Source organism: Larimichthys crocea, chromosome XVIII (genome assembly GCF_000972845.2).
Source record: "Larimichthys crocea isolate SSNF chromosome XVIII, L_crocea_2.0, whole genome shotgun sequence".
Classification (NCBI taxonomy): domain Eukaryota; kingdom Metazoa; phylum Chordata; class Actinopteri; family Sciaenidae; genus Larimichthys; species Larimichthys crocea.
The window spans coordinates 19699303-19724251 of NC_040028.1; the positions used below are offsets into that span (position 1 = coordinate 19699303).

Here is a 24949-nt window from a genome sequence, read left to right on the forward strand (position 1 = left end):
CAACGACCTGAACCGTAGATTCACTTGAAGCTGGGTGAAAATACTCTGCTCTTAAATGTAGTCTATGTAGACATGCCACTTTTTGTCTTGTTAGAAATTTAAGCTTTGCAATAAAGATAAAAAAATGTCTTGTTAGAAATTTAAGCTTTGCAATAAAGATAAAAAAAATAAATAAAAATGTTTTGGACCCACTTTGGATCCCCTTCATTCACTAAAGTGAGCTACTTAATTTACAGTGACGATAAAAAGAGTGTAGAGTAAGAGAAAATGTGATTATTGTATAATGTTGCACAAGAAGAAGAGGAAGAATAATTTGATCAAAATAACTATTATTATTATTATTATTATTATTATTATTATTATTATTATTATTATTATTTATATAGATTGCCAACAAAATAAAGACTGATTTACAAAATAAAAATTACATTAAAATAAATAAATAAATAAAATGATATTACCAATAATGATAACAGAACTACTACTACTACACTACTACAACTAATAATAATAATAATAATAAATAATAATATAATAAATAATAATAATAAAATGATAACAATAATAATAATAATAATAATAATAATAAGTTATAATAATAATATAGCAATAATAATAATAATAATATAATAATACTAATGTTAATAATATAATAATAGTATAATAATAATAATAATATAATAATAATAATAATAATAATAATAATAAAATGAGAAGTAGAGGAAGAAGAAATATAAATAAACAAAACTTTTAATATTTTATCATCATTGGTGGATTTATAAATAAAAAAAAAATAAAAATTAAATTAATTTTAAATTTGATGAAATGAAATGAAATGAAATGAAATGAAATTTAAATTTAAATTTAAATTAACGGACCTCACTCCGGTTCAACCAATCAGTGAATCGGCTCACTTTCCACACTGACCAATCAGAGAGCTGAAGCCGTTCTTAGCAAGGTTGTATGAGCGAGCAGAGAGCCCGAGCGGAAGCCAGGCGAGTTCGCCTTCAAAATAAGAGATTCCATTTTTTTACATCGCGGGTTAAAAACACTAACCGAAGAGTTGGGAAGCGATAAGCGGTGAAGCATGGTTTTAAAATCACGTGGGGTCGATAAAGAGCGAAACAAAGACTGATTCGCGTATGAACTTTAAATCCAATACGGTTTTATTTTGGTAACTTCTCCGGAAGTCGTCCGTCCAATGTTATTTCACGAGCCTGCGGTCCAAACAGCTGACTGACCGAAAACAGCAGAAAATCTCGAACAGTGCGTGGGTTCGATTCCCGGACCGTGTCTGACGTAAACTCGCATTATGTCCACGTGCAGGCGGGGGGGTTGTTGAGTTTGGTGCACGCGGGCGACCCGCTCAGCTGTTCGGTCAGCTGGTCATGTGTTGATGTTGTGATCCTACTGTCTTCTCGTTTGAATCGTAACATCACAGAGAAGCTCCCCGGGGTTTGCAGCCATGGCCTCGGCTGTTCTCAGCTGCTTCACCGGTCCGGAGGTGCTGGAGGACGTGGACCACGCTCAGGGTCTGATGAGAGAGCTGAAGATGCTGTACGACTGCCGCCTGCTCGGGGATGTCACCATCGGGGTCGAGCATGAAGAAGAAGAAGAAGAAGGAGAGGGGTCACTGCAGGGTGAGACCTCCAGAGGTGACATCCAGCAGATGTTCCTGTGCAGCCGCAACGTCCTTGCAGCTGCAAGCCCCTACTTCAAGAGCATGTTCACCGGGGGGTTGACCGAGAGCATGCAGGAGAGGGTGGTCATCCGAGGGGTGGACGCTGAGTCCATGTCTGTCATCATCGATTACTGCTACACAGGCAGGGTGACCATCACGGAGAGCAACGTGCAGAGGCTGTACGCGGCCGCCAACATGCTCCAGCTGGACTACATCAGGACGGCCTGTTCCAGCTTCATGACCAGGAGGCTGGACGTCTCCAACTGCGTCGGGGTGCTGAAGTTCGCAGACACCTACGACAACCCCGAGCTCAAGGAGAACGCGCTGGCCTTCATAGCCAGGAACTTCATCCAGGTGTGTCTCGGAGGGGATCTCTGCGAGCTGGACCTGGTGCAGCTGAAGGAGCTGCTGTCTCTGAACGCCCTGGACGTGGACTGCGAGAGGAAGGTGTGCTCGGCCGCCCTGCAGTGGATAGAGGCCAACGCGCCGCAGAAAAGAGAGGACGCCTTGCAGGCGCTCAAGTGCGTCCGCTGGAACTTGTTCGCCGAGAAGGACAAGTGTTACCTGGAGGGCCTCATGGCGATGCCTCTGATCGAGAAGTACCTCGCGTATTTCTTCAACAGGTCCGCGGAGGACAGCTGTGGGATGTCTGCGTCTCTGGACGCGCCCAAACACAGAATAGGCGTGAGCGCCAAAGAAATGATCCTCTTCTTCGGCCTGCCCAATGACAACATCATGTGCTGTGACCCTTACTCAGAGGACCTTTATTTCATGGCTCCACCTTTAGAAGATCTGAGCAGTCAGGATTACAAACGCTCCACCATGGAGTCCTTAATCGCCTGCTCCACACCTGAAAACAACTTGTTCCTCGCTTCACACCTCTCTAAACACTTCTGGCTCTACAACCCGGTGCTCAACCGCTGGCAGGAGTTGGCGGAGAGACCGCTGGGGAGGATACACTCCGGGATGGGCTACCTGAACGGCCACGTGTACCTTCTGGGTGGAAGGAACCCGGTGACGGATGGCAGGCTAAAAGAGGTGGAGTGTTACAGCGTCCAGAGGAACCAGTGGACGTTTGTGGCTCCTCTGCCTCACTCTTTGGGTAAAATGCAGGTAGTGACGCTGAACGACCACTTGTACGTGGTGAACAAACGGAAGATGCTCTGCTATGATCCCAAGAGGAACCGCTGGCGACACTGTGGGTCACTGAGGCGGGACAAGCTCCACAAGGCCTGCGTGTTTCAGGACCAGATAGTCTGCGTGTGCGACATCCCTGTGGTGAAAGCCTACAGCCCCAGCAGGGGCGAGTGGAAGAGGCTGGGCGACATTCCCATCGACAGCCGCGCTTTAAATTACCAGGTGATCCAACACAACAGCAAGCTGCTCCTCCTCACTCAGACTTTACTGCAGCACAACAAAAACAGAGTCCTCATCCACGAGTACGACCCCGCCAGAGACACCTGGAAGAACATCATGGCCGTGTACGTGTCCACCCTGGGGCCCGTGTGCGTTTCGACACGCGTGTACCCGGCGTGCCTCGGCTCCGCGCACAGCTTCTCCACGGAGGAGGACGACGACAGTGGCTCAGACTGGGACCTTGACGGGCTGACGGACGTGGACTTCGACTCGGGCAGCTCGAGCTCTTTCTCAGACGAGAACTGGTAGTGAAAATGTGTTAGTGTGTCAAAGAAAGGGTTAACTTATTTATAACTTAATGGATATTTACAGGCTTCTGTCTGCACAGATCCATGTACAGTTCAGTATTAAAGCCAGCCATGGACAGAAGAAGCCATCAGAATCTTTACTCCACCGGTCTGACTAAAGATAATTTAAAGAACGAGAGAAGAAGAGTTGGTGTTAGTTCATTTTTTTCACACAGTGAGGCCAAAAGACTTCAAGTCCTGCCAGCGTGAAGGACAGTATGATGTCTGCTAGACTCTTGTTTGCAAGACAAATACATAAAACTGTGCAGCGATAGGTTCCTCCTTCATAAGAGCAGTTGAATGAAGGGTAAGCCAGAGATGTAGCACATAAAATTAAGGGCACTGGCGACAAAGAACGCCCAGAAATTGAAGAAAAACACTGAATCCTACACTTCCCATGATGCACTGGTTTCCAAACTTAGTTAGATGCACAAGACTAGACGGAGAAAATGTGGCATGAAACCAAAGTGTAGCGCGTCGTCGTTAACGTCGGCTGTGAATTTGAATTCTCTCCGAGAAGGGAAATGACATTTAAAGCACAAAGACGAGCAGATTTTTGACACAGATCCTAAACACAGAGACGCCCGTTCTTGCTTTTTAAGTTCAAAGCAGGAAAGCTTTATGTCTTCTGTGTCAGTCAGCCACATTTTCCAAAAGGCGTTTAGGGAACCACCGCGTGTTCTTTTATTGTTCCTGCCTGGTGAGCACCCACATTCTTCCCACTCCTAGTTTGCAAACCAGCGAGACTTCAGCTACAGCTGCAGAGCTGTGCACTCCTCCCTATGATGCGTAAATTGACTTTTAATTGGCAGAAGATCCCCCACCCCACCCCTTGCTTGTGTGAAGTTTGAGACAGAAACATTTGCTAATAACGTTTTATTTAGTTTGAATAACTGTGACTTCTGGAAGGTTGGGCAGCTAAAAGTGCCTCGTGTTTATGACGAGCAACCGGTCGTTTATACAGGGCTTATGTCGAGACCTCACACACACACACACACACACACAGTTATGAAAATGTAGAAGCCAATGCACTGTACGCTCACTCAGGATCAGCCTTCGGCCTGTATGCCATGATTGAGTTTTATTTTCGATGTCGTTAAATGAGGTGTCGGTGGTTTTTGGTGACAAAATTTATGGAGTGTATGTGCGTGTGTGTTTTTTTCCTATCTGTGATTTGGTTTGTAACGTTCATGTTACACGCAGGAATCGAGGTTCACGAGCTGTTTTGCATATTGTTTGGTGCTGATGAATTATTTTAGTTGGAGGACTTTTTTTTTTCTGCATGTTTGGAAGCCATTTTCCTCCCCCTGCACTCAGTTACCAGTTTATTAGCTGTATCACCTCTCAGTGCACAAACCACAGCCTCCGAAGGGACCGTTAAGTTGTATCAACACCTCTGTGAAACAGGTAATAAACCGGTAAATGAGTGTAGCTGTTGTCCCTCGCTCTCTGTACGATGGATAGAAGTGTTATTATGTCGAAGGCGTGATTGGCTCGTGGTCTGGATCATAGAGCTGTTTTGGTGTACGTGTCAAATAAATATCTGTCTGATGCAGAGGAGTATTTGTGTTTGTGTGTGTGTTTTTTCCTAAATGTTGTTCAGTAAGTTAGTGTACAGTACAAAATTTAATCTGTAGTATAGGAGTGTTACTGGGTTATACATGAGGTGAGAGTATCTGTACCTTTTTCACAGCAGCCAAAGTCTGACACCACATCACCTACAAAGCAACTGAGAATTTGGACAGTCATTACGACATATTGTGCTGATAGAGAGGTGGGTATACGTGTGTTACTGTTTGGTTTATTATTGATTAACTTGTTAAGGGCCAGAGAATCAAATAAGATAAGATAAGACAAGACAAGACGGATGTTAATGATCCCACACCACAGAAATAAGTCCTCAGTCCTGCACACTCCACTCCAGCTTTGAAAACCTGTGGGTGATCACACATACGCTCTCTATTCTTTATACTGTCATTGGTGATGACGCCCCTGTGCTCTATACCAGGGGTTCCCAAACTTTTCAGCCTGTGACCCACCAAAAACAACGGTACCAGTGATTTGCGACCCAGACTATTTCCAGATATCAGATGATTTGTCCTTATTACATGTCGTAATGTTTAGCACAATGCTAATATCAGAATCAGAATCAAAAATACTTTAATAATCCCAGGGGGAAATAATTTTTTGTTACTATACTCCAGTATACAAACAAACATAAACAACATATGTAAACACGTAACCATCTATTAAGAACAAAATATATATATAAACTATATATGTTAAAAGGTCCAATGGTGCTGCAGGCAGATGTTGATTTGCAGAGGGAGGGATGGACAGGACAACGATGCTGACATGCGGGATCTGTCTCAGCAGACAGTATGGACGGAGTCCAACCGCAAGCAGGTCAACAGGTCAACATCCGGGCTGCAGAGCTATTCTTTGGTTGTGATGTGACAGGTTCAATCCCGGTCAGCCTGGACAGTGTGGAAGCCATCAGCGGAGATGTTCTGGTCTGTAGTGTCCCTGTGCAGCCATGTCTCTGTGAAGACATCAGACTGCATTCATACTCTGCATGGCTCCACGTTAGCGCCGTTAGGAGACCGCACATGTCCATAACAACAGACCTACTAGACCTTAATATTAATGTTGCTGCTGATGTCGTTAATCTGTCGTAATCACATCAGGGGCAAAGAAAATCAAAAGGCTTTTATTTTAAATGTAACTACTTTTTTTTTTTACGTTTTGTCACAATTACTACATCATTCATTAATGTATTTATTCATAATAAATTCAATACCGTCACGACCTTGAGAAATCCATCCATGCCTTAATAAGCTCAAGGTTAGACTGCTGCAATGCACTTTATGTCGGCGTCTCCCAGTCTTCCCTCAGTCGACTTCAACTTGTGCAAAACGCTGCTGCCCGTCTTTTAACCAACACCAGCAGACATGCGCATATCTCTCCTGTTCTTAACTCCCTTCATTGGCTTCCTGTCCTTTATAGAATTGATTTTAAACTTTTAATATTTGTTTTTAAAGCTCCTAACGGCCTCGCCCCTTCGTATTTATCTGAGCTTTTAACTGTCCGCAAACCTGGTAGAGCTCTGAGGTCTAAAGATCAACTTTTGCTGGAAGTGCCCAGGTTGAAATACAAACACTGGGGTGACTGAGCCTTTTCCGTTGCCGCCCCCAGACTCTGGAATAAGCTCCCCGTCTAGATGCGTCTTGTTTCTGACCTGGACCTTTTTAAGTCCAGGCTAAAAACCCACTTATTTAGGATGGCTTTTAATACCCAGTAATATGATGACACTTTTATCTTATCTTATTCTATTTTGTTGTATTTTATTGTTTTTATTGTTCTTTATTGTTTTCATTTTGTTTGTTTTTACTTATTGTTCTCTTTATTTATTATCTGCTGTAAAGCACTTTGGTACACCGAAAGGACTGTTGTAAAGGGCTGTATAAATAAAGTACATTTACATTTACAATATAATAATAAACAACACATTAACGAAACAAAAGATAAATACTGATGTTAAAATAATGAAAAAGAAATCATTAGAGATACTCAGGGAAGTCATAAGAATGCTAATTTCTTTAAATTATATTAATTCAGAATGCTGCTGCACGTGTTCTGACACAAACTACCTTTCTGGGTTTGGGAGGCAGACACGGTCAACACTTTTAAGAATGGACATAAGACTTTCCTTTTTGATAGAGCCTATAGTTAGGGCTGGCTCAGGTCATCCCTTAGTTATGCTGCCATAGGATTAGACTGCCGGGGGACCCCACCTTCCCCGGAGTTTCTGTGCTCTGTCGTCCAGCAGGTTCTCGTGGATCGTGGCTGCGGTTGTGATCCTGCACGACGTCCACTACGCATATTATTACTGTCATTATTACTACCATATCTATTACTGTAATCATTTTTATCATTCATTATAATTCATTGTCATTTTATCAGTTATTGTAATTGTACAATATGTTTGTGTTGATTTGTCCTGTACACGTGACATCTATTGCACGTCTGTCCGTCCTGGGAGAGGGATCCCTCCTCTGTGGCTCTTCCTGAGGTTTCTTCCACCTTTTTTCCCTGTTAAAATATTTTTTGTGGGCAAGTTTTTCCTCACTTGAACTGAGGGTCTAAGGACAGAGGGTGTCACTCCCTGTACAGATTGTAAAGCCCTCTGAGGCAAAATGTACTTTGTGACTTTGGGCTGTACAAATAAAATCTGATTTGATTTGATTTGATATTGTTTTAAGGACTTCTTTGATAAACATGTTGAAGAAAAGAGGTGTGGGAACCAAAAATAGATCAAATAAAATGAAAAATGACCAACATATTGTAGAAATGTGGCTATAACGGTGAATAACGGTGAGTGGCTGTGCCGTTATCATGTATAACGGCACTGATATAACGGTTACAGCACCTCTGTGACGATAACGTTCCGCTGTCGTCTATTGGTCCTCCGTGTTCTCGCGATGTTTCGGCGCCGTTCACATCCAGACCGCGAGAAGATGAGCGATGGCAATAGAAAACAAACCTGGGGATGGATTTGACACCGTTTTCTGTCAAAACGACTCCGTGGGGCTCGGCTCGCATCACGATTATGACGCTGCGCAGGCTCGGATCTTCAAGATCATCGTCATCGGAGACTCAAACGTCGGGAAGACGTGTCTGACTTACAGATTCTGCGGGGGCACTTTCCTGAAAAACCCAGAGGCGACGATCGGGGTCGATTTCAGAGAGAGGACGCTGCAGCTCGATGGAGAGACGATCAAGGTGAGAACACACACACACACACACACCTCAATGATCCATGCAAATAACAGCCTGTGCAAATATGTGCAGTCTGTGCATGGTGCCAAACACAGGCCTGCCTCTATAAAAGGTGTCCCCATATATTAAAAAATAAAAAACATCCTTTTATAGTGGATTTAATAACCACATGCACATCTCTGTTGACCAACAAAACACAGCAGACATTTATAAAAACAGGTTTTCACATAGTTATGTTGTTTTAATGTATGTACAAACATTAATAAATAAGAATAATAATAATAAGAACACTGTTTCTCAAACTGTATGTGAGCTTTCTCAAGTATAATAATCAAATAATCACTTGTGTACACACACGCGTTGAATTTGACTCCTCTCAGTGTATGTATAGATACACAGGAGTACATAGGTAAACATAAACATAAACATAAACAAAACATATTTATATATTCTCCAACAGTAGAATATATATTTTTCAGTATGTTACACAGTATTTTCTGAGGTGGTACATGGTGTAAAAAGTTTAAAAAACACTGGACTAGAAGATATACATACATATCTATGGAGAAGGCATGTCTATATATATATATATATAAATATATAAATACTATAAATACCAGATTTAAACCGTCATACCCTGAAGATTTTCACCAGACTGTGCAAAAGTTCACAGTATGCAGATATTTTTTCAAGATCCAAAAGATGTTAATGTAACACGCAGAGTCAGTACACCGTACGTTAATGTAACGGAGGGGTGGAGGGTGAGAGTCAGTGTCAGAAAGGGGTCCTGGGCTTTGTCGATGAGGCCAGTGGTAGTCGGGAGTGTCTCGAAAAGTTTCTGTCCCGGGTGGGAGGTGGAGGTGCAGCCGATCAACGAGTGACACATGACGTCTGCCACTCAGTCCAGTCATGTCCGTTCATTCAAGAATGACATTGCGATAGTGAGCCAGCATGAACAACGCCAGAACCCTGAAACTGAAGCAGAGGAATGGAACCCAGCCATCATTCATTAATGATTTGTGCCTGTCCTTTTCCGACAGCGACGCCACGAAACAGACACCTCATCATCCTCTCCTCTTTGTCACACGCCTCCGTGTCCAAAATCTATGAAATAAAAACGGTTGAGCTTGCACTGGGTGACATGTTCACCTTCACTTCCACACACACACACAGGAGTTTATTTTGAGCCATACAAACTCAATAATGTACCACGTCTGTATGGATTGTGCTGAAAATAGCCCAAAGAAATGCACCGTTTGCTTGTTTGAGCTAAAAACTACACCGCCCAGCTGTTTTTTTTTTAGGAAATGACTCAGCCTTTTTTTAAAAACTGTAACCAGCTGTTTTTCAACTAGATTTTCAAGACAGGCGGGGTGGGAAGTCACAGAGTATTGACAGACAGACTAACACATTGTTTGGCTTTAGTCTTTGTCACAGCAGCCATTCTGACATGAAACAGTAAACACAGGTATTACCAGTGATACTGATAAAGGTCCAGTTCCATTCAGGTCAGTCTCTGCTGCAACAAATGGAACTGAACCTTAATTAACATCATTGGAAACACCTGCGCTGACCCACCTTGGAGTTCAAGTATCTCAGTGATGGGGAAAATGGAGCGTGAGATGAACCGGCAGGTTGGTGCAGACGCTGTACTGGAGGCAAAGCTCTCAATCTTCCAGTCCATCTACACTCAAACCCCTCATGAGCTTTGGGTAGTGACCAAAGGAATGAGATCATGCGAAATGAGCTCAGCCTTAGAGATCAGGTGAGGAGCATCTGGAGGGAGCTCGGAGTAGAGCCACCAGCCGAGGTGCCTCCTTTTGGAGGTGTCCTGGGTACGTCCAACCTGGGAACGCCTCGGGATCCTCCAGGAGGAGCTGGAATATGTTGCTGATGAGAAGGACGTCTGGAACGCCCTGCTAGACCTGCTGCCACAGCGACCCGACCCCGGATAAAAGGAAACACCTGCATTCACCCAACTACATCATGTCAAAATGGTTACTGTGACAATAGGAAAACTGGTGTTATCCTTTAAATATTGATCAGTCATGTCAGTATCTGTCTTTGCTGTGCCAGTTGCAGATCTGGGACACGGCAGGTCAGGAGCGCTTCAGGAAGAGCATGGTGGAGCACTACTACCGCAGTGTCCACGCCGTCATCTTCGTGTACGACGTGACCAGCCTCACCTCCTTCGAGAGCATCCCCGAGTGGATCGAGGAGTGCAGCCGGCACTCTGTCGGGCCCATGGTGCCGCGCATCATGGTGGGCAACAAGTGCGACCTGAGGGACCGCCGGGAGGTCCCCACCTCGGCCGCGCAGTGTCTCGCCGACAGCTACAGCTTCCCACTGTTTGAGACTTCAGCCAAGGACCCAGCCGAGAAGGAACACGTCGACGCTATCTTTCTGACTTTGGCTTATAGACTGAAAAGCCACAAACCGATGAGACTGAAGCAGCTGAGTGAGGGCAGCGTCAGGCAGCTGTGGAACCAGAGAGAGGAGGAAGCAGCAATTTGTCAATGCTGAGGTCTTAATGAGTGTCTACGAGTGTGCGCGAAGGTCATCACAGCCTTCAGGAACAATAAAGGAAGAAGCCTCCTGTGGTTTTACCCTTTTCCCTGCCTGATGTAAGGCACAGCTAGTGACAGTATAAGTTTGCACAATATTAAATCAACATTTCAATGAAATGCATGAATGGATGTGGAGATATGCCCAACATTTGTAGCTCAAAACTGCACATAAAATCACTTTGAGTCAAAAAGCAAAGCATTGCAGAGTGCACTTTAATACCCAGACAAATTATATGCAATCAGCCGTCTCGTAGCGCTACAACTTATCTACAATATTCAAAGCAGGCAGTGAATTTAAGGGAGAAAACATAGATTTACGTGAAAGCGAAGGGACCAATAAGGTAATTTGAAACTGTGAACAAAAAGTGTGCATTTTCTTTATAACGCAGCATGAGTTTTGGTGCTGCTGCTGCTGCTGCTGCTGATTACGTACCTCTCTAATCTAAATATGAACGTCAGCATTGTGTGTCAGCTCGTTTGCCTACACGGTTGGTTGGAGAGAGCTCGCTTATGACAAAATGTAGCCATCTCTTGGGAGAAAATGCAAATCGACGTGGTTCACTCGAAACACATGAGTGAGCATGGCGCTCAGCAGTCTTTGAAAATTGTTACGCTGGATGGTATTGATGATGATGATGTGAGGTAAAATCACAACTTTTGTTGCATGTGTACAATAATGCAAAACACTTTACAACAATGTGGAGATCTATGACGATGTTAAGCTGCAAATCAATAAAAAATGGTTTTATTGGTAGATCTTTGAGGTTTCTGGTGTGTTTGTTTGCTATGCTGCCATCTCAGGCTTTGTGCATGTAAATACTCACATATAATGAAGGATAAAGTTATTTGATTTTAGGTTATCTTGATTCATTATCAAATTTTGCGAAAGACATCTTTAAGCCAACAAAGACGAGAGGTCCTTGAAATGTTCAGAAGAACATAGAAATAATAATTCCATTACAATGAACTGCTGATGAAGATCATGTGCTAGGACTGAAGGTTCATTGTGTAAGATTTAGGGGCCTCTACTACTAATAGAGTATGCCAGAAATGGAATATAATATGCAAATTATGTTTTCATTAGTGCGTAATCACAAATCAAAGTAAGACTTTTTACATTTTTCTTACTTCAGAATGAACCTTTATATCTACAGATGCTGGAGGTCCTCCTCTGTGGCTCTTCCGGAGGTTTATCCACCTTTTTTCCCTGTTAAATGGTTTTTTGTGGGCTAGATAGATAGATAGATAGATAGATAGATAGATAGATAGATAGATAGATGGGCAGGGGAATTCAACATTTGCATAGAAAATAAATATATAACTGTGTCAAGAAGTTAACCCATGCTGTCCTGCAACAGCTCCACTGGTTTCTGGCCAAATTGCACAAATCCTTCTGCTCACATTCAAAGCCATTCATAACCTTGCACCACCATATCTCTCGGATCTTCTCCATGTTGCTGCTCCACCTCGCTCCCTCAGATCTTCCTCCTCCATCCACCTGAATGTCCCCCCTCCACCTGTCTCACCACCATGGCGAGCAGATCTTTCAGTCGCTCTGCTCCCCAGCTCTGGACCTCTTTACCCCCCGTCACAAGGAACATCAACTCACTCTCACAATTCAAGTCCGCACTCAAAACCCACCTGTTTACAACAGCCTTTTCCATCTGATTCAAATGCATTGTCCTATTTTAACCTGTTTTTAATGTTGTATTCTTGTAATTTCATATACTTTTATGGTTCTTTTTGTTTGTTTCTGTTATTTGCTGTCTACTCTCACTTATTGTACGGTGTCCTTGGGTGCCAGAAAGGCGCCTTCGAAAATAAAATGTATTATTATTATTAATAATAAACATCTATACAAAAACTATATAAAAAATAGAATATACATGAATAAAAACCTACTCATGAATATTATATCTCCTTAATAATAATAATATATTACTGCAGTTTAGCGACGACTAGTGGCCAAGTGTTGCATAGCTATAGCTCTGATGATACGTTAAAGGAATCCTGTAAACTAGCAAACGTTGTAGTTTAAAGTACACGCAGACGACTGTTAATGGTGTATAACAATAAACACGACTGATAATGCAATTCCGAGAGAAGAACCTTCTCCTGGATCGATAAAAAAACAAATGTTACAGTGAGATTGGCTCTCTTTGGTGTCGTCGATCACGTAGTGGGGTTGTCATTTTTCCCCTTGCCCGTGAACGCAGCGCGGTCTGTATGCTTCACGCGGCGTCTCTCCGCGGCCATGGTAACACTTTCCTCCAACCTGTGATTCAAAACAAGCGCTTTAATGCGGGTATGTGGACTATTTTCACCTCTTACACGCCGTCTGAAGAATGAAATGTAAAGCTGTCGGTCTGTTGCTGTTGCCTACTTGCATATTTAACACATACCGGGAGGATTAAGCATACGTTTACGTTATTTATTCGTTTTTGTTTGCTTTCTGTGGCCTAGCAGGGGAGCTAACAATGCTAACGTCGGGGGCTGTTGAGCTGATTTAAACCGTCGGCTGATTTTACCGCCAGCTGCACTTGTCTGTGATCAACACGTTCATTTAAAAATAAAATAAAATATCACAGTCCCTGGCGTTTACCTGGTGTAAAACGACCGACATGCTCTTGCAGGTGTTTCGGGTTAACGAGCGACCGTGTTAAGTCGGAGCCCGGATGCGTCTGCGGTTGCCGTAGTTACAAGAGCCGTTGAAACACAACGCTGTCAAACTTATTATTTTTTAAAACGTTTTAACGTTAAAACCAAACAAATTAAACACCGAGGCGGCTACGTGGCAGCTGTTTTTTAACGTTAATAACAAACAAATTAAACACTGAGACGGCTACGTATCTTTCCGCCTTTGTCTCCAATTAACACGGTCGCTCGTTAAGCCGAAACACCGGGTGTATAATCTGTGTCGTGTTAACGTTAGCTCCCTTGTTCCCCCCTCACGTAGCTGTTATTCAGCATGAATCTGGCAGAGATATGTGACAACGCCAAGAAGGGTCGTGAGTACGCTCTGCTGGGGAACTATGACTCCTCTGTGGTGTACTACCAGGGCGTCATCCAGCAGATCCACAGACACTGCCAGTCCCTCAGAGACCCCGCACTCAAAGTCAAATGGCAACAGGTGAGTTATAAACCACCTGAGCGTTACACCGTCATCACAGGTGGAGCCTCTGCCTTTTATCTCAGCTATTAGACCCATTATATCCTTATCAGCAGCCCATCCCAGCTGACTTACACCTTACACAAGTCACCAGTTCATCACAGTCCAGTCCACTTTATTTCTATAGCACGATTTTTTGAGCAAACACAAGGTTTCCAAAGTGCTGCACAACAAGATAAAACACAATAAATAACACAACAGAAACATGAAGTAGACAATAGAAAGATAAAAAAAAACAATAGAATAAATAAAAAGCACTACCCGCACAAGATAAAATACATAATTAAATAAAAATATGCATGTATACACATAAAATCAACTCTGCATGGTGTCAAAAGCCAATGAGAAGAGGTGGGTTTTAACACAGGGCGCATACAGACAAACAGACACGGGCAATTCACCAATTAATTGATGAATTAGTGAATTAAACTATCCCTTAAAAAAAAAAAAGGCAGCTAAGAGGCTGAGTAGGCTCTTACTATGACGTGATATAATGCAAAGAAAGTAACGATTATTAACGATCGAATAACAACTAAAACTACATGAGATAATTAGTGAGACGTACTAAATGATGAGGCGGTCGACAGAAAATATTGGAGCCTACATGTGACCCTCTGTGTCTAACTCCCACCACCAAGAGCCCAGGTAAAAATAAGGTGATCCAAACAAATCAAACTACTGTATGTACACACGTTCTGGCTCCGACAGGTAGTGCACGTCTTGGGACTGTGGGGGGAAGCTGGAGTTCCCGGAGTGAACCCACACAGACTCGGGGAGAACGGGAACCGTCTTCCTGAGGTGCTGCAGTGGTTAGCACTGTTGCTTCACAGGAAGAAGGTTTGAACCTCGTCTGTGGCCTTTCGTGTGGAGTCTGCATGTTCTCCCTGTGTCGGGATACTCCGGCTTCCTCCCTCAGTCCAAAGAAATACTCAGCATACATACACTTAACAGGCAGTGACTCTAACCTGCACATAGGTGTGGCCTGTAATGAACTCACCCTAAGTCAGCTGGGATTGGTTCCAGCCCCGCGTGACCCTGATGAGGATAAGTGGATACAGAAGATGGATGGATGGATGGACTTCACCTTTACTTACATCATTTCACCACAGACGTCGACACACTTTTACAGCGCTCTCCTCTCTCTTCTGTTCGCGGCCAGGTCAGGCAGGAGCTGACCGAGGAGTACGAGCAGGTGAAGGGCATCATGGGCACGCTCGAGAGTTTCAAGTCAGAGAAGCCAGCTGACGTCCTCGCCCCTCAGTCCGAGGAGAGACCCGAGGATCCAGCAGTTTGGCCCCCTCCCACCCCTGCAGAGCACAGGTGAGTGTGTCCTCTGTGTGCTCCATACAGGGTCCGTCGTCACGCAATAAAACTTCACGGAGCTTTTCCTGCAAAGTTTTTAATGTGTGTGCTAGAACCAATAAAATCTGGTTCGGGTATTAGTGTGAAAACAGGAGGTAGCATTTATTTAGTGTGCCGACTGTGATCCAGGGAGAACTGATTATTGATGCTACCCAGAAGAGAAAAAAATGCCGTGCAAAGAGCTCATTTGCATAATCAGTTTCATCTCCACTAGAACAATGTGACTCACCGTGTTTTGTTTTTTTACTGTCGTCTTTGAAGGGGAGATCAAACTCCCCAGAGAACTAGCAGAGCTGGTTTAAAGTTAATTTCACCCTGCGTTATTACCGCTATTTTCCCCATTGAACATGATCTTTGATGTTCCTGTCTGCAGGTGTGTGTGAAGTATTATGCCTGTTTGTGTCTCTGCAGGAATCCCGTCGCAGTGAAGCGCCCCAGCAGTGCGGTGAAGCAGCAGAGGAAGGAGTCGCCCGGGCTGCAGCATCGAGGGGCAGGGCCAGGAGGCCGTGGTCAGGCCAACCCTAAACCAGACCGTCCAGGATTCAAAGACGCCCGAGGCACGAAGGCCAAAGACGATAAGGTCAGTCCACAGCATCTGATTGAGCGGGGAAACCTAAAATCTGTCCCTGTTTGGGTTTTATTATCTTCTTCTTTCTTTATCAGGGAAAGAAGGCGGCCGGAGACACACCAGGGGACGTAGAGCAGAAGAAGTTTGACGGCACAGGATACGACAGCGACCTGGTGGACTCACTAGAGAGAGACATCGTGTCTCGTAACCCTAACGTACACTGGTAAGGTAGCATAAACAGATTCTTTCATACACATTTTTTTTTGCTGCTGGAGACGTGTCTTTTCTTAGCACTGCTGACTGAGTTCTCCGCATGAACTGTAGGGATGACATTGCTGATCTGGAAGATGCAAAGAAGCTGCTGAGAGAAGCAGTAGTTCTGCCCATGTGGATGCCTGACTTCTTTAAGGGCATTCGTCGTCCCTGGAAGGTACACACGCACAAACACACACACTCTGTTGATGCCTCTTTACAAAGGCGAGGATGGCTGTGTTACACAGAAAAGTTCATAAATAATCAAAACCTCATTGCAGCTGCAACACCAGGTGAATGCAGCACAAATACTCGCTCATAGCTGCTCAGGGACGTGTACATTTTAATATTTATCTTAAGTTGTAACTAAAGCTCAGACTACGGGAGCTTTGGGTCGATTCATCCTGACAGCTGGAGGAGAAATCTGGTTCAGATCATCTGGTAACCGATCCAGTCCTCCCCAATTGCTCGCAGACATCAACATGTTTGATATTCAGGAGTTAAAATCTGGATTAATACGTCAGTACCCTCCAAGCGGGACCGCAAGTCTACTAGGAGACATTGGTCCCAGAGCAGCTGAGGTGTTGCCAAGCCACGGTAAAAACTCTAGCCCTCGAGGACGAGAACGTTCGCTAGCAAACTGCCGCTGACAGATATTAAAACTGACAGGTAAAATCTCACGTCCAGTTCTCGCTGAAGCGCAGACAACCAAGGCTGACCCCGAACATTCTCTCAGACTCCAAACTTTTCTTCTTTTCACAGAACTACAAAACTTGGTGCACCCCGTCTTCACGAAGTTATAGTACATACAGCTGTATTTGAACCAGGTACAACAGCCGGTCACTAACATTTCTCCCTTGCCTGCACGGTCATGCTTCCTCTCAGCATGGGCGTGACTGAGCTGAATGACCAGTCAGGGCGTTTCTTTCCGTATCCAGCCTCGGCTGAACTCCCATCATGTGAGGACTCTTCCCCCTCAGGCGGGCCATGTGAGGGGTCAATATGTTATCGTTTCCTCCGGCATCACGGCGTCTGATAAATGCATAATTGAACGCTTCACTTAGACTCTCTTCAGATAACTGGAAATGCAGTACAAAGAATGATTAATAAGTTAGTCACAGGACAAAAAGACATTTAAAAGACTCGTCGGCTGAAGCTATTTGTGTCATCACAGGTCTGTGCTGCTCTGAGTTTTCAGTCCTCCCCTGCTGGATTTGTGATTATTACTTTACACTCCGACCTGCTGCTGCTGCTGAGATTCTGATCAACCCGGCCCACATCAGTGTTTTAAATAAAAAAATGTGTCTGCCCCATCCTTTTATTTGCCGTATGCATCGCGTGACAGTAAGGACTGCGACTAGACGATGCTCCTTTTGTGGTTTACGTAATCTGTTTAGCAGCGTACACAAACCAGATGCAGAAACGTCAGACGGCAGCAGAAGAGATTTGCATCAGACATGGAAAGTTAGTTTAATAGTATCGACATTTAAAAGAACCGTATGTAACCGATGACACGAAAGCGACAAGCTCAAACTGTATCTGTTCGGTTTAGTGGAAGACAATTCTTTTACATGCACCGTTAAGCCCAATAATAACCGATTTCATCGCCGCGCTGACAATGTGTGATGATTCCCGAGTCTACAATGGTTGTGTTGTAGTCCCACGGTCTCGTTTCATCCCTCTAATTAAGTGCAGCTCTGACATTAAACTCACCGAATGAACAGCTGCGAATCAGTGTTTCTGTTGGCATGAGCTCATTGGAGTTGCACGAATCAGAGCTTAAACAGCAAACACGATCATCATCACTTCTCTGCAGCACATCCGGACAGAATACTTCAGTGTTGCCTTGTTTGAACTTTGGAGGGAACACACATACTCTCTTGCTCCATGTCGGGGTACAAGTTGTGCCATGTGTGTAATCTGTAGTACTGTCATGGAGCGGATGCACTCGCCTCCTGTTTATCAGCCCCGCGGATCTAAATGCTGTACTTCCTCACCAGTTTGTCTCTAATGGATCGGAATGACGTACAGAGTTTGCAGCAGCTCACTCCTAAAAATACACAATAATTGCAGTTCCACGCTGACGGCAAGCTCACACTCTTATTCATATTTAATGTATTTGAGATTTGAAACACTGAGGGCTTTTAATGCCGAAGATTACCAGAGAAATCACTGCCGTCCAGCATCCTCAAAAGACTCCGCCAGCGAATTAACTCGTTATTTTTAATTGCATCCGTTGAATCATCTTCGCACGTCTATCATAACATGTCTCCGACTTCGCCGAAAAAGACCTGCAGGCTTCGAGTTTCCACATCGCCCGTGTGGATTGCATCATTCTGCACGGTGAAGTTCGAACTGTAATAAAAACATCTTTGACTGGAGAGGGACTGAAACAAATAAATGCATTCAGTCAAGATAAGTTGGGAGAATAAACAGGGTGGTAGAGTGGTAACATCTCTGCGGCTCGGTACCCAACACCGTGTGGAATGGTACCAGCTCGGTCGATGAGAGTCACTAGAAAATACTGTAGGTCCATCCGTCCATCTTCTTCCTCTTATCCGGGGTCGGGTGCGGTGGCAGCAGGTTTAGCAGGGCACTCCAGACGTTCTTCTTCCCAGCAACACATTCCAGCTCCTCCTGGAGGATCCCGAGGAGCTCCCAGGCCAGATGGGCTATGTAGTTCCTCCAGCTGGTTCTGGGTCTGTCCTGGGGTCTCCTCCCAGTTGGACGTGCCCAGAACACAGAACAAGCATCCTAATCAGATCCCTGAACCCCCTCAGCTGGCTTCTTTTGATGCAAAAGGGTAGCGACTCTACTCCGAGCTCCCTCCGGATGTCTGAGCTCCTCACCCTATCTGTAAGGCTGAGCCCGGCCACCCAAAGCTCATGAACGTAGATCGAGAGTTTTGCCTTCCAGCTCAGCTCCCTCTGAACCATAACGGTCCAGTACAGCGTCCGCAGTACTGCAGACGCCGCACCAAACCCACCAGTCTATCTCTTTGGCCTTTTCAAGCTTTATTGTGACAGAGACAGCTGAAGATTGACAGGAATGCAGGGAAAGAGAGACGAGGAATTACATGCGGGAAAGAGCCACAGGTGAGATTCAAACCCTGGGCTTCCGCAGCGAGGACTGATCCTTCGCACATGGGGTGGCTGCTCTACCAACTGAGCTAAACGCCGCCCCACACACTCCATTTTCACGTCACTGATGAACAAGACCCCGAGATACTTTAACTCCTTCGCTTGGGGCAGCAACACACTTCCCAACCCGGAGGGAGCATTCCACCGTTTCCGGCTGAGCCCGTGGCAATCCTGAGTTTCTTAAAGAATCGGAGACAAGGGGCGACCTTTGCAGAGTCCAACACCCTCTGAGAGAATATATGCTGTAGGCGCGTATGTATTCATGTCCTAACAGTGTGTATTATTTTTGCCTCAGGGCGTGTTAATGGTCGGCCCTCCTGGGACAGGAAAGACCATGTTAGCCAAAGCTGTGGCCACAGAGTGCGGGACTACTTTCTTCAACGTGTCCTCCTCCACCCTCACGTCCAAATACAGGGGCGAGTCAGAGAAACTAGTCCGTCTGTTGTTCGAAATGGTGAGCAGAATCCAAGAACGCCACACTGACATCTAAATATTCTGTTACTCGGCGGAGAAAAGGTCTCACACTGTCTTTTTTTTTTTTTCTAGGCTCGGTTTTATGCACCAACAACCATCTTCATCGACGAGATCGACTCCATCTGTGGCAGAAGAGGAACATCTGATGAACACGAAGCCAGCCGCAGGGTCAAATCAGAACTTCTGGTTCAGATGGACGGTGAGTGGGATGTAGAACTGGGGAGGTGAAGAAGTACGCATGTAAACACGAGCTTAATGTTGGTTTTGTGACCAGGTGTGGGGGGAGCTATGGAGAACGACGACCCCTCTAAGATGGTGATGGTCCTCGCCGCCACCAACTTCCCCTGGGACATCGACGAGGCGTTGCGACGGCGGCTGGAGAAGCGGATCTACATCGCGCTGCCCACAGGTGACCTCATCAGGTCCAACTAAAGGCTGCACACACCAATCCTGAACCTCATGTGTGATTTATGTGTGTGTGTGTGTTGTGTAGCCGTGGGTCGTGTTGAGCTTCTGAAGATCAACCTGAGGGAGGTGGAGGTGGCTCCTGATGTGGACCTGGACCTCATCGCAGAGAAAATAGAAGGTTACTCTGGAGCTGACATCACCAACGTCTGCAGGTGTGTGTGTGTGTTTTATTACAGTTATGATGCAGAATAACATGATTAGTATTCTGAAATGAACTATTGATCAGATCTATGCGTATTTCCCTGTTGGTCATCATCTCAGTGCTATGAATGAGTCACTGATTCGTCCTTCTCTCGCGGCCGATGATGGTTTACAGTTACACGTGATGACTTGATGTTTTATAAATAGCCCCGGTCGTGCGTTAACGTAATGACAGCTGCTCTGGTGCTGTCGGAGAACCTCGCTGATGCAACACAGTCTGCAAAAAAAAACACGCCTTCTTCTCACTGACACGTCTAATGGTGGAAGTGTGGAAAGTTTTATGCGTCTGTCTTTTATTCCTTTAGCCCTGTCAGCTCGTGGTCTTACTATATCTGAGACATCGTCGTATTGAAATCTAAATCTCACGGTTCCTGCGCCGAGTTCAAACTTGTTTCTCTGGCTTCTCTAAAGCTCCCCCTCCCCTCCTGATGATGCACACAAGATGATTATTTTCTATTTATTCTCCATAAATTACCTTCTCTTTGTCTCTCTCTGACTGGTGTTGTCCTTGGTTGCTGGTTTCCTGGGAGCCGTCTCTCCGTACACAGTCAGGGTTGTTTTGGCTGCACACTCACACACAAGCTGCTTTCCACCACGGCTCTGCTTGGAAAATGGCAGCAGCATTACTTTGCTCAGGTTTTCTCTGCTTATCTCTAGTTTGCATTGTTCGATTCACCTTGGAAAGGTGTTGTCCTCACACATGCCCTGCAGGATTTCAGCCCATGTATGGAATCCAAAGTATCAGAAATGCTAACACCGCCTCTGCTCCTGTCTTTACATGCACATCAGAGACGCCTCCATGATGGCAATGCGTCGTCGAATCCAAGGCCTGAGCCCGGAGGAGATCCGAGCCCTGTCCAAGGACGAGCTGCAGATGCCCGTGACCATGGAGGACTTCACCCTCACGCTCAAGAAGATCTCCAAGTCCGTCTCCGCCGCCGACCTGGAAAAATACGAAGGATGGATGTCTGAGTTCGGGTCAGTGTAGAGAGCGGTGCCGTCTTTAGACCCCAGAGGGAGCAGAACCTTGAAAGGACTCACCGCTTTGAAAATTACGAAAGCCTTGAAGAGGGGGGACTCGGGGAGCATGTGCGTCACAGAGCTGAGTGAACCACATCAGGGATGAAGATCTTACAGGGGTTTGAGTTCACATCAGAAGACTGGTGCCTTTGAGACAGCGTGGTGAGAACTTTGAGTGGCTTCACCGCTGCCCTTTCACATATTCTCCCCTCGCTGCTGCTTCAACACAACTCTCCGTGTACAGACTATCAATCATCCAGCTGCCGACTGACTTATTAATAGACCTGAAGAAAAACGGGGAGGTTTTCTCTCACACAGGGATCTTTTAATGTAAAGGGAACGCACACTAGTTTTACTTACAAGCAGGCGATCGTTCATCAGAGCCGATCTTAAGCATGTCCCCTGTCCCGTTTCTTTCAAAAACAATCTGACAAACAAGTAAAAATAAGACTTTTTTTTTTTTTTAACGCCGCAGAGCTTCACACCCCGATGCCAGAAAACAGCAGAAGAAAGTATAAGAAGCTTTACGACAGATTAGAGGGGGGAATATGTTAATCAGAGCAGCGTTGCATTGAGGCAGAAAAATAAGGAGGGATTAAGACAGGTTAGAGCAGAGCTGCACCTGACAGCATGAAGACCCTGAGGGCAGCTGTCAGAATAACAACACAAATACTCAGATATAAATCGGGCCGCGATGATGCGATATGTTAACTACAAATTCTCTCAGATTAAAGGGGTGATCATTCAGACGTTCTGCGTTCAAATCACTGTTGGATGACACTAGAGAACAAATCTGTGACGTCTTAAAAACATTTTATGTTTGAGCACTTTTAATGTATTTCCTTACTACTGACTGAACACACTTGAAGAACCACAGCGTCTGTGTTATGTAGCGACTGATTATATTTTTTGCGTTTTAATATTTTTGTTTTCTTGGGTTTTTAGTTCTCTTGAATGTAGTGAAGCTTTTTTTTTTTAAAAAGAAGAAGCTGGATGTGTTATATGTCGTGTTGGAGGAGGATCATCGGACTCTTCAGTATTCACATCACGGCGAGCTTCAGGTGGAGACATAAGTCGGCACGATGAACACACTGTGAACTAGTGACAGACTCGATCCAGAATCCGTGGACGATTGTTTTTGCTGTTGGTTTGACGTTTCATTCCCGTCTGTGTGCCGCGGCTTCATGGTAATATGTGGCAAGCGTCACGCCGGCTGTACTATAAATCCCGTTAATCGTATTGCACATTAAATCTCGACAGGATTATTCCACTGTGTCTGTCGAGGTGTTTAATCTTGGAAATAATAGTTTGTATCTCGCCTTCAAGGTCTCCGTGTCGCGCCGTCTGCATGGGCAGATTGAATTTTTCTCAGTTGTCACAGAGATGGATCTGTCGGCATCCAAGCTGAGAATGAACTCGGTTAACTTTAAACCCAGCAGATCTTGACATCGCTAAGCTTGTACGTCAACAGATCCGTCTCCATGACAACTGGGCAAACTAAATTTAAAAAAAATTCACCTTGAATTTCTGTTGAATTATCTTTTTGATGTATTAAACCTGTGTCTGCACACCATAACTGTGACTCGCTCCGTGTGTTTTTTAGATGTAGCAGTGGAGGATGTGTAGATGTTTATTGGCATCACGTGTACATCAGCCTGTTGGATCATCCTGGCTGTGCCTCGTCCTCATGAGCGTCTTTGTTCTTGTCGTCTGTTTCTTTTTTTTTTTCAAGGTTGACAGACGTTTGAAAAAGTCTTTGCCTGCTCATTACTTCCCTCCCGTGTGCTGACTGTTTGTCTTTTGATGACTCTGAAGCGGTTTGTGCTGCAGGTGGCTTTTTTGTCACGCCGTCTTTGTTGGGCTGACGAATGCAGAACATGCGTGATGATTCATCACCCGTCATGTAACACGGCTTCCGTCCGTTAGACGTGTCCTCTTAAAGCACTGATTTTGTCTTCAGTGCGATTAAATATTTACCTAATAATAAGCAGATGAATTTGCAGCACAGCAACAATCTGACAATCCGCTGGTCTGTTGTTGTTGTTGTTGGTGCTGTACACAACACAGTAAAGCCATACGTACTCAAATCGAGTCTCTGTAGTGATGGATGTGTTTTTAACATGGATGGACACCTCGGGGCTGGGGAAACCTTCACTGGTAACACCCGAGTTGACCCTTCCTTTCATCCTTTCAAATTCAGTGTTCAGTCTGTGAAGTGAAGACGACGTACGTGCCAAAAAACTGCAGTTCCTCTTGTCGTCCACCTGAGGCTGGCTCCAGAAGTGAGTCAGTCTCCATAAGTCCCCATGTTCAAATGTCCAACTTCACAGCAGAAATAAACATGTTTACAGCCTGGTACAAAAAACAGTTTTGGTCTGTAGCTATTTTTCTCGTTCATGACAACTGTACTGAGGGTGAATTTATATACAACTCACCTGTTCACATTATATTAAGGCTTAAAGTTATGCAGGATTCAGAGCGTGGACGCTTTGATTGACAGGTGGGTGTGGTTACAGATGGCTCGTTCAGGCTTCATTCAGCCCGCCTTAGGTCCACCAAAGATTCATGAGCCAGGACTACAAACGTGACACTGAGCTGATCTTTTTAGAATGTGTCATTATAGTTACATGTGGCAGAGATACCATTAAGATGTTCCCAACCAAATTAAGAATATTTAAAATTCATTTGAGCCCATTTACGTGTGTTTTCTTTACACGTATCTCACTGTTCAAAATGTGTTTTTCTTTGTGTTGCTTCACTCGTCTGTTTGACCTTCACTGTGCACAATGACACACGTGGTACATTACGTGCAGTTTGACACAGTTAGAAAGCTGTTTTCACATTCATCCGCTGAAAGCTCACCTTAGATCTCAGATTCATTGCTGACCTACATGAGGGCCTGATTTTGTGAAATCACAGGTAGTCCAACAGTAATTTCTTCAAACACACTTGCACTTGAGTGCAATTTAAAGGTCTGTACTTTATACTTCTACTGCAAAACATCTGGGAGGGAATATAGTCGGCTGCTTTTAACACCACTACATTTATCTGACATCTTACTGGTTACAGATGACACAGCCTATACTTACAATGTTACTAATGTATAAATATAATACCAGCCCCGACGGAAAAATGCTGCTTACATCTTAATGCATTACTAATCATCATCAAATATAAAACACACTCACAGGAGCCGTTCTGCTGCAAACTGAGAACTTTAATCACATTTAACTTATTATACTGCTGCTTACTTCAGTAAAGGATCTGAATACTTCCACCACTGTCCACTATGCATTTGTATTGAATGTCCAGCACTTAAACTCTTGGACTGTATTCTGAATTTTTCAGTAGATTTTATATATATATATATATATATATATATATATATATATAATATATATATATAAATATATATATATATATATATAGATATATATAATTATATATATTAAACATAAATACAGAAGATGTCTGGAGGGGCTCTTTGTTTTCAAATGTGTTTATTGACCCACAGAGGGTTAGGTCGGGTTAAATAGCAAATAAAATACATATATACGCCTTTGAA

At 44.4% G+C, this 24949-nt stretch overlaps 3 protein-coding genes across 5 annotated transcripts; all 3 read left to right on the plus strand.

Annotated features, from left to right (window-relative positions):
• Positions 1-1179: 1179 nt before the first annotated feature.
• kbtbd7 (kelch repeat and BTB (POZ) domain containing 7) lies at positions 1180-4815 on the plus strand. The gene has a single exon (XM_010733983.3). The coding sequence runs from the start codon at positions 1466-1468 to the stop codon at positions 3344-3346; it is 1881 nt and encodes a 626-aa protein (XP_010732285.2). The 5' UTR covers positions 1180-1465; the 3' UTR covers positions 3347-4815.
• A 3014-nt stretch (positions 4816-7829) lies between these two features.
• Positions 7830-11484, plus strand: LOC104938833 (ras-related protein Rab-33B). Of its 2 annotated transcripts, none has more exons than XM_027290841.1 (2): positions 7830-8166; positions 10240-11484. In XM_027290841.1, the coding sequence occupies exons 1-2, from the start codon at positions 7909-7911 to the stop codon at positions 10684-10686; spliced, it is 705 nt and encodes a 234-aa protein (XP_027146642.1). In that variant the 5' UTR covers positions 7830-7908; the 3' UTR covers positions 10687-11484. The 2 variants fall into 2 exon arrangements, with proteins under 2 accessions (XP_027146642.1, XP_027146643.1); XM_027290842.1 differs by having other exon boundaries at positions 10246-11484.
• Positions 11485-12898: 1414 nt separating this feature from the next.
• Positions 12899-23637, plus strand: katnal1 (katanin p60 subunit A-like 1). Of its 2 annotated transcripts, none has more exons than XM_010755283.3 (12): positions 12899-13035; positions 13687-13860; positions 15059-15219; positions 15673-15841; positions 15925-16052; positions 16154-16259; positions 19517-19675; positions 19768-19894; positions 19970-20104; positions 20189-20315; positions 21154-21342; positions 23585-23637. In XM_010755283.3, exons 1-12 carry the CDS (start codon positions 13030-13032, stop codon positions 23601-23603), a joined length of 1500 nt encoding a protein of 499 aa, XP_010753585.2. In that variant the 5' UTR covers positions 12899-13029; the 3' UTR covers positions 23604-23637. The 2 variants fall into 2 exon arrangements, with proteins under 2 accessions (XP_010753585.2, XP_027146641.1); XM_027290840.1 differs by lacking the exon at positions 12899-13035 and adding an exon at positions 13042-13146.
• Positions 23638-24949: the final 1312 nt, after the last annotated feature.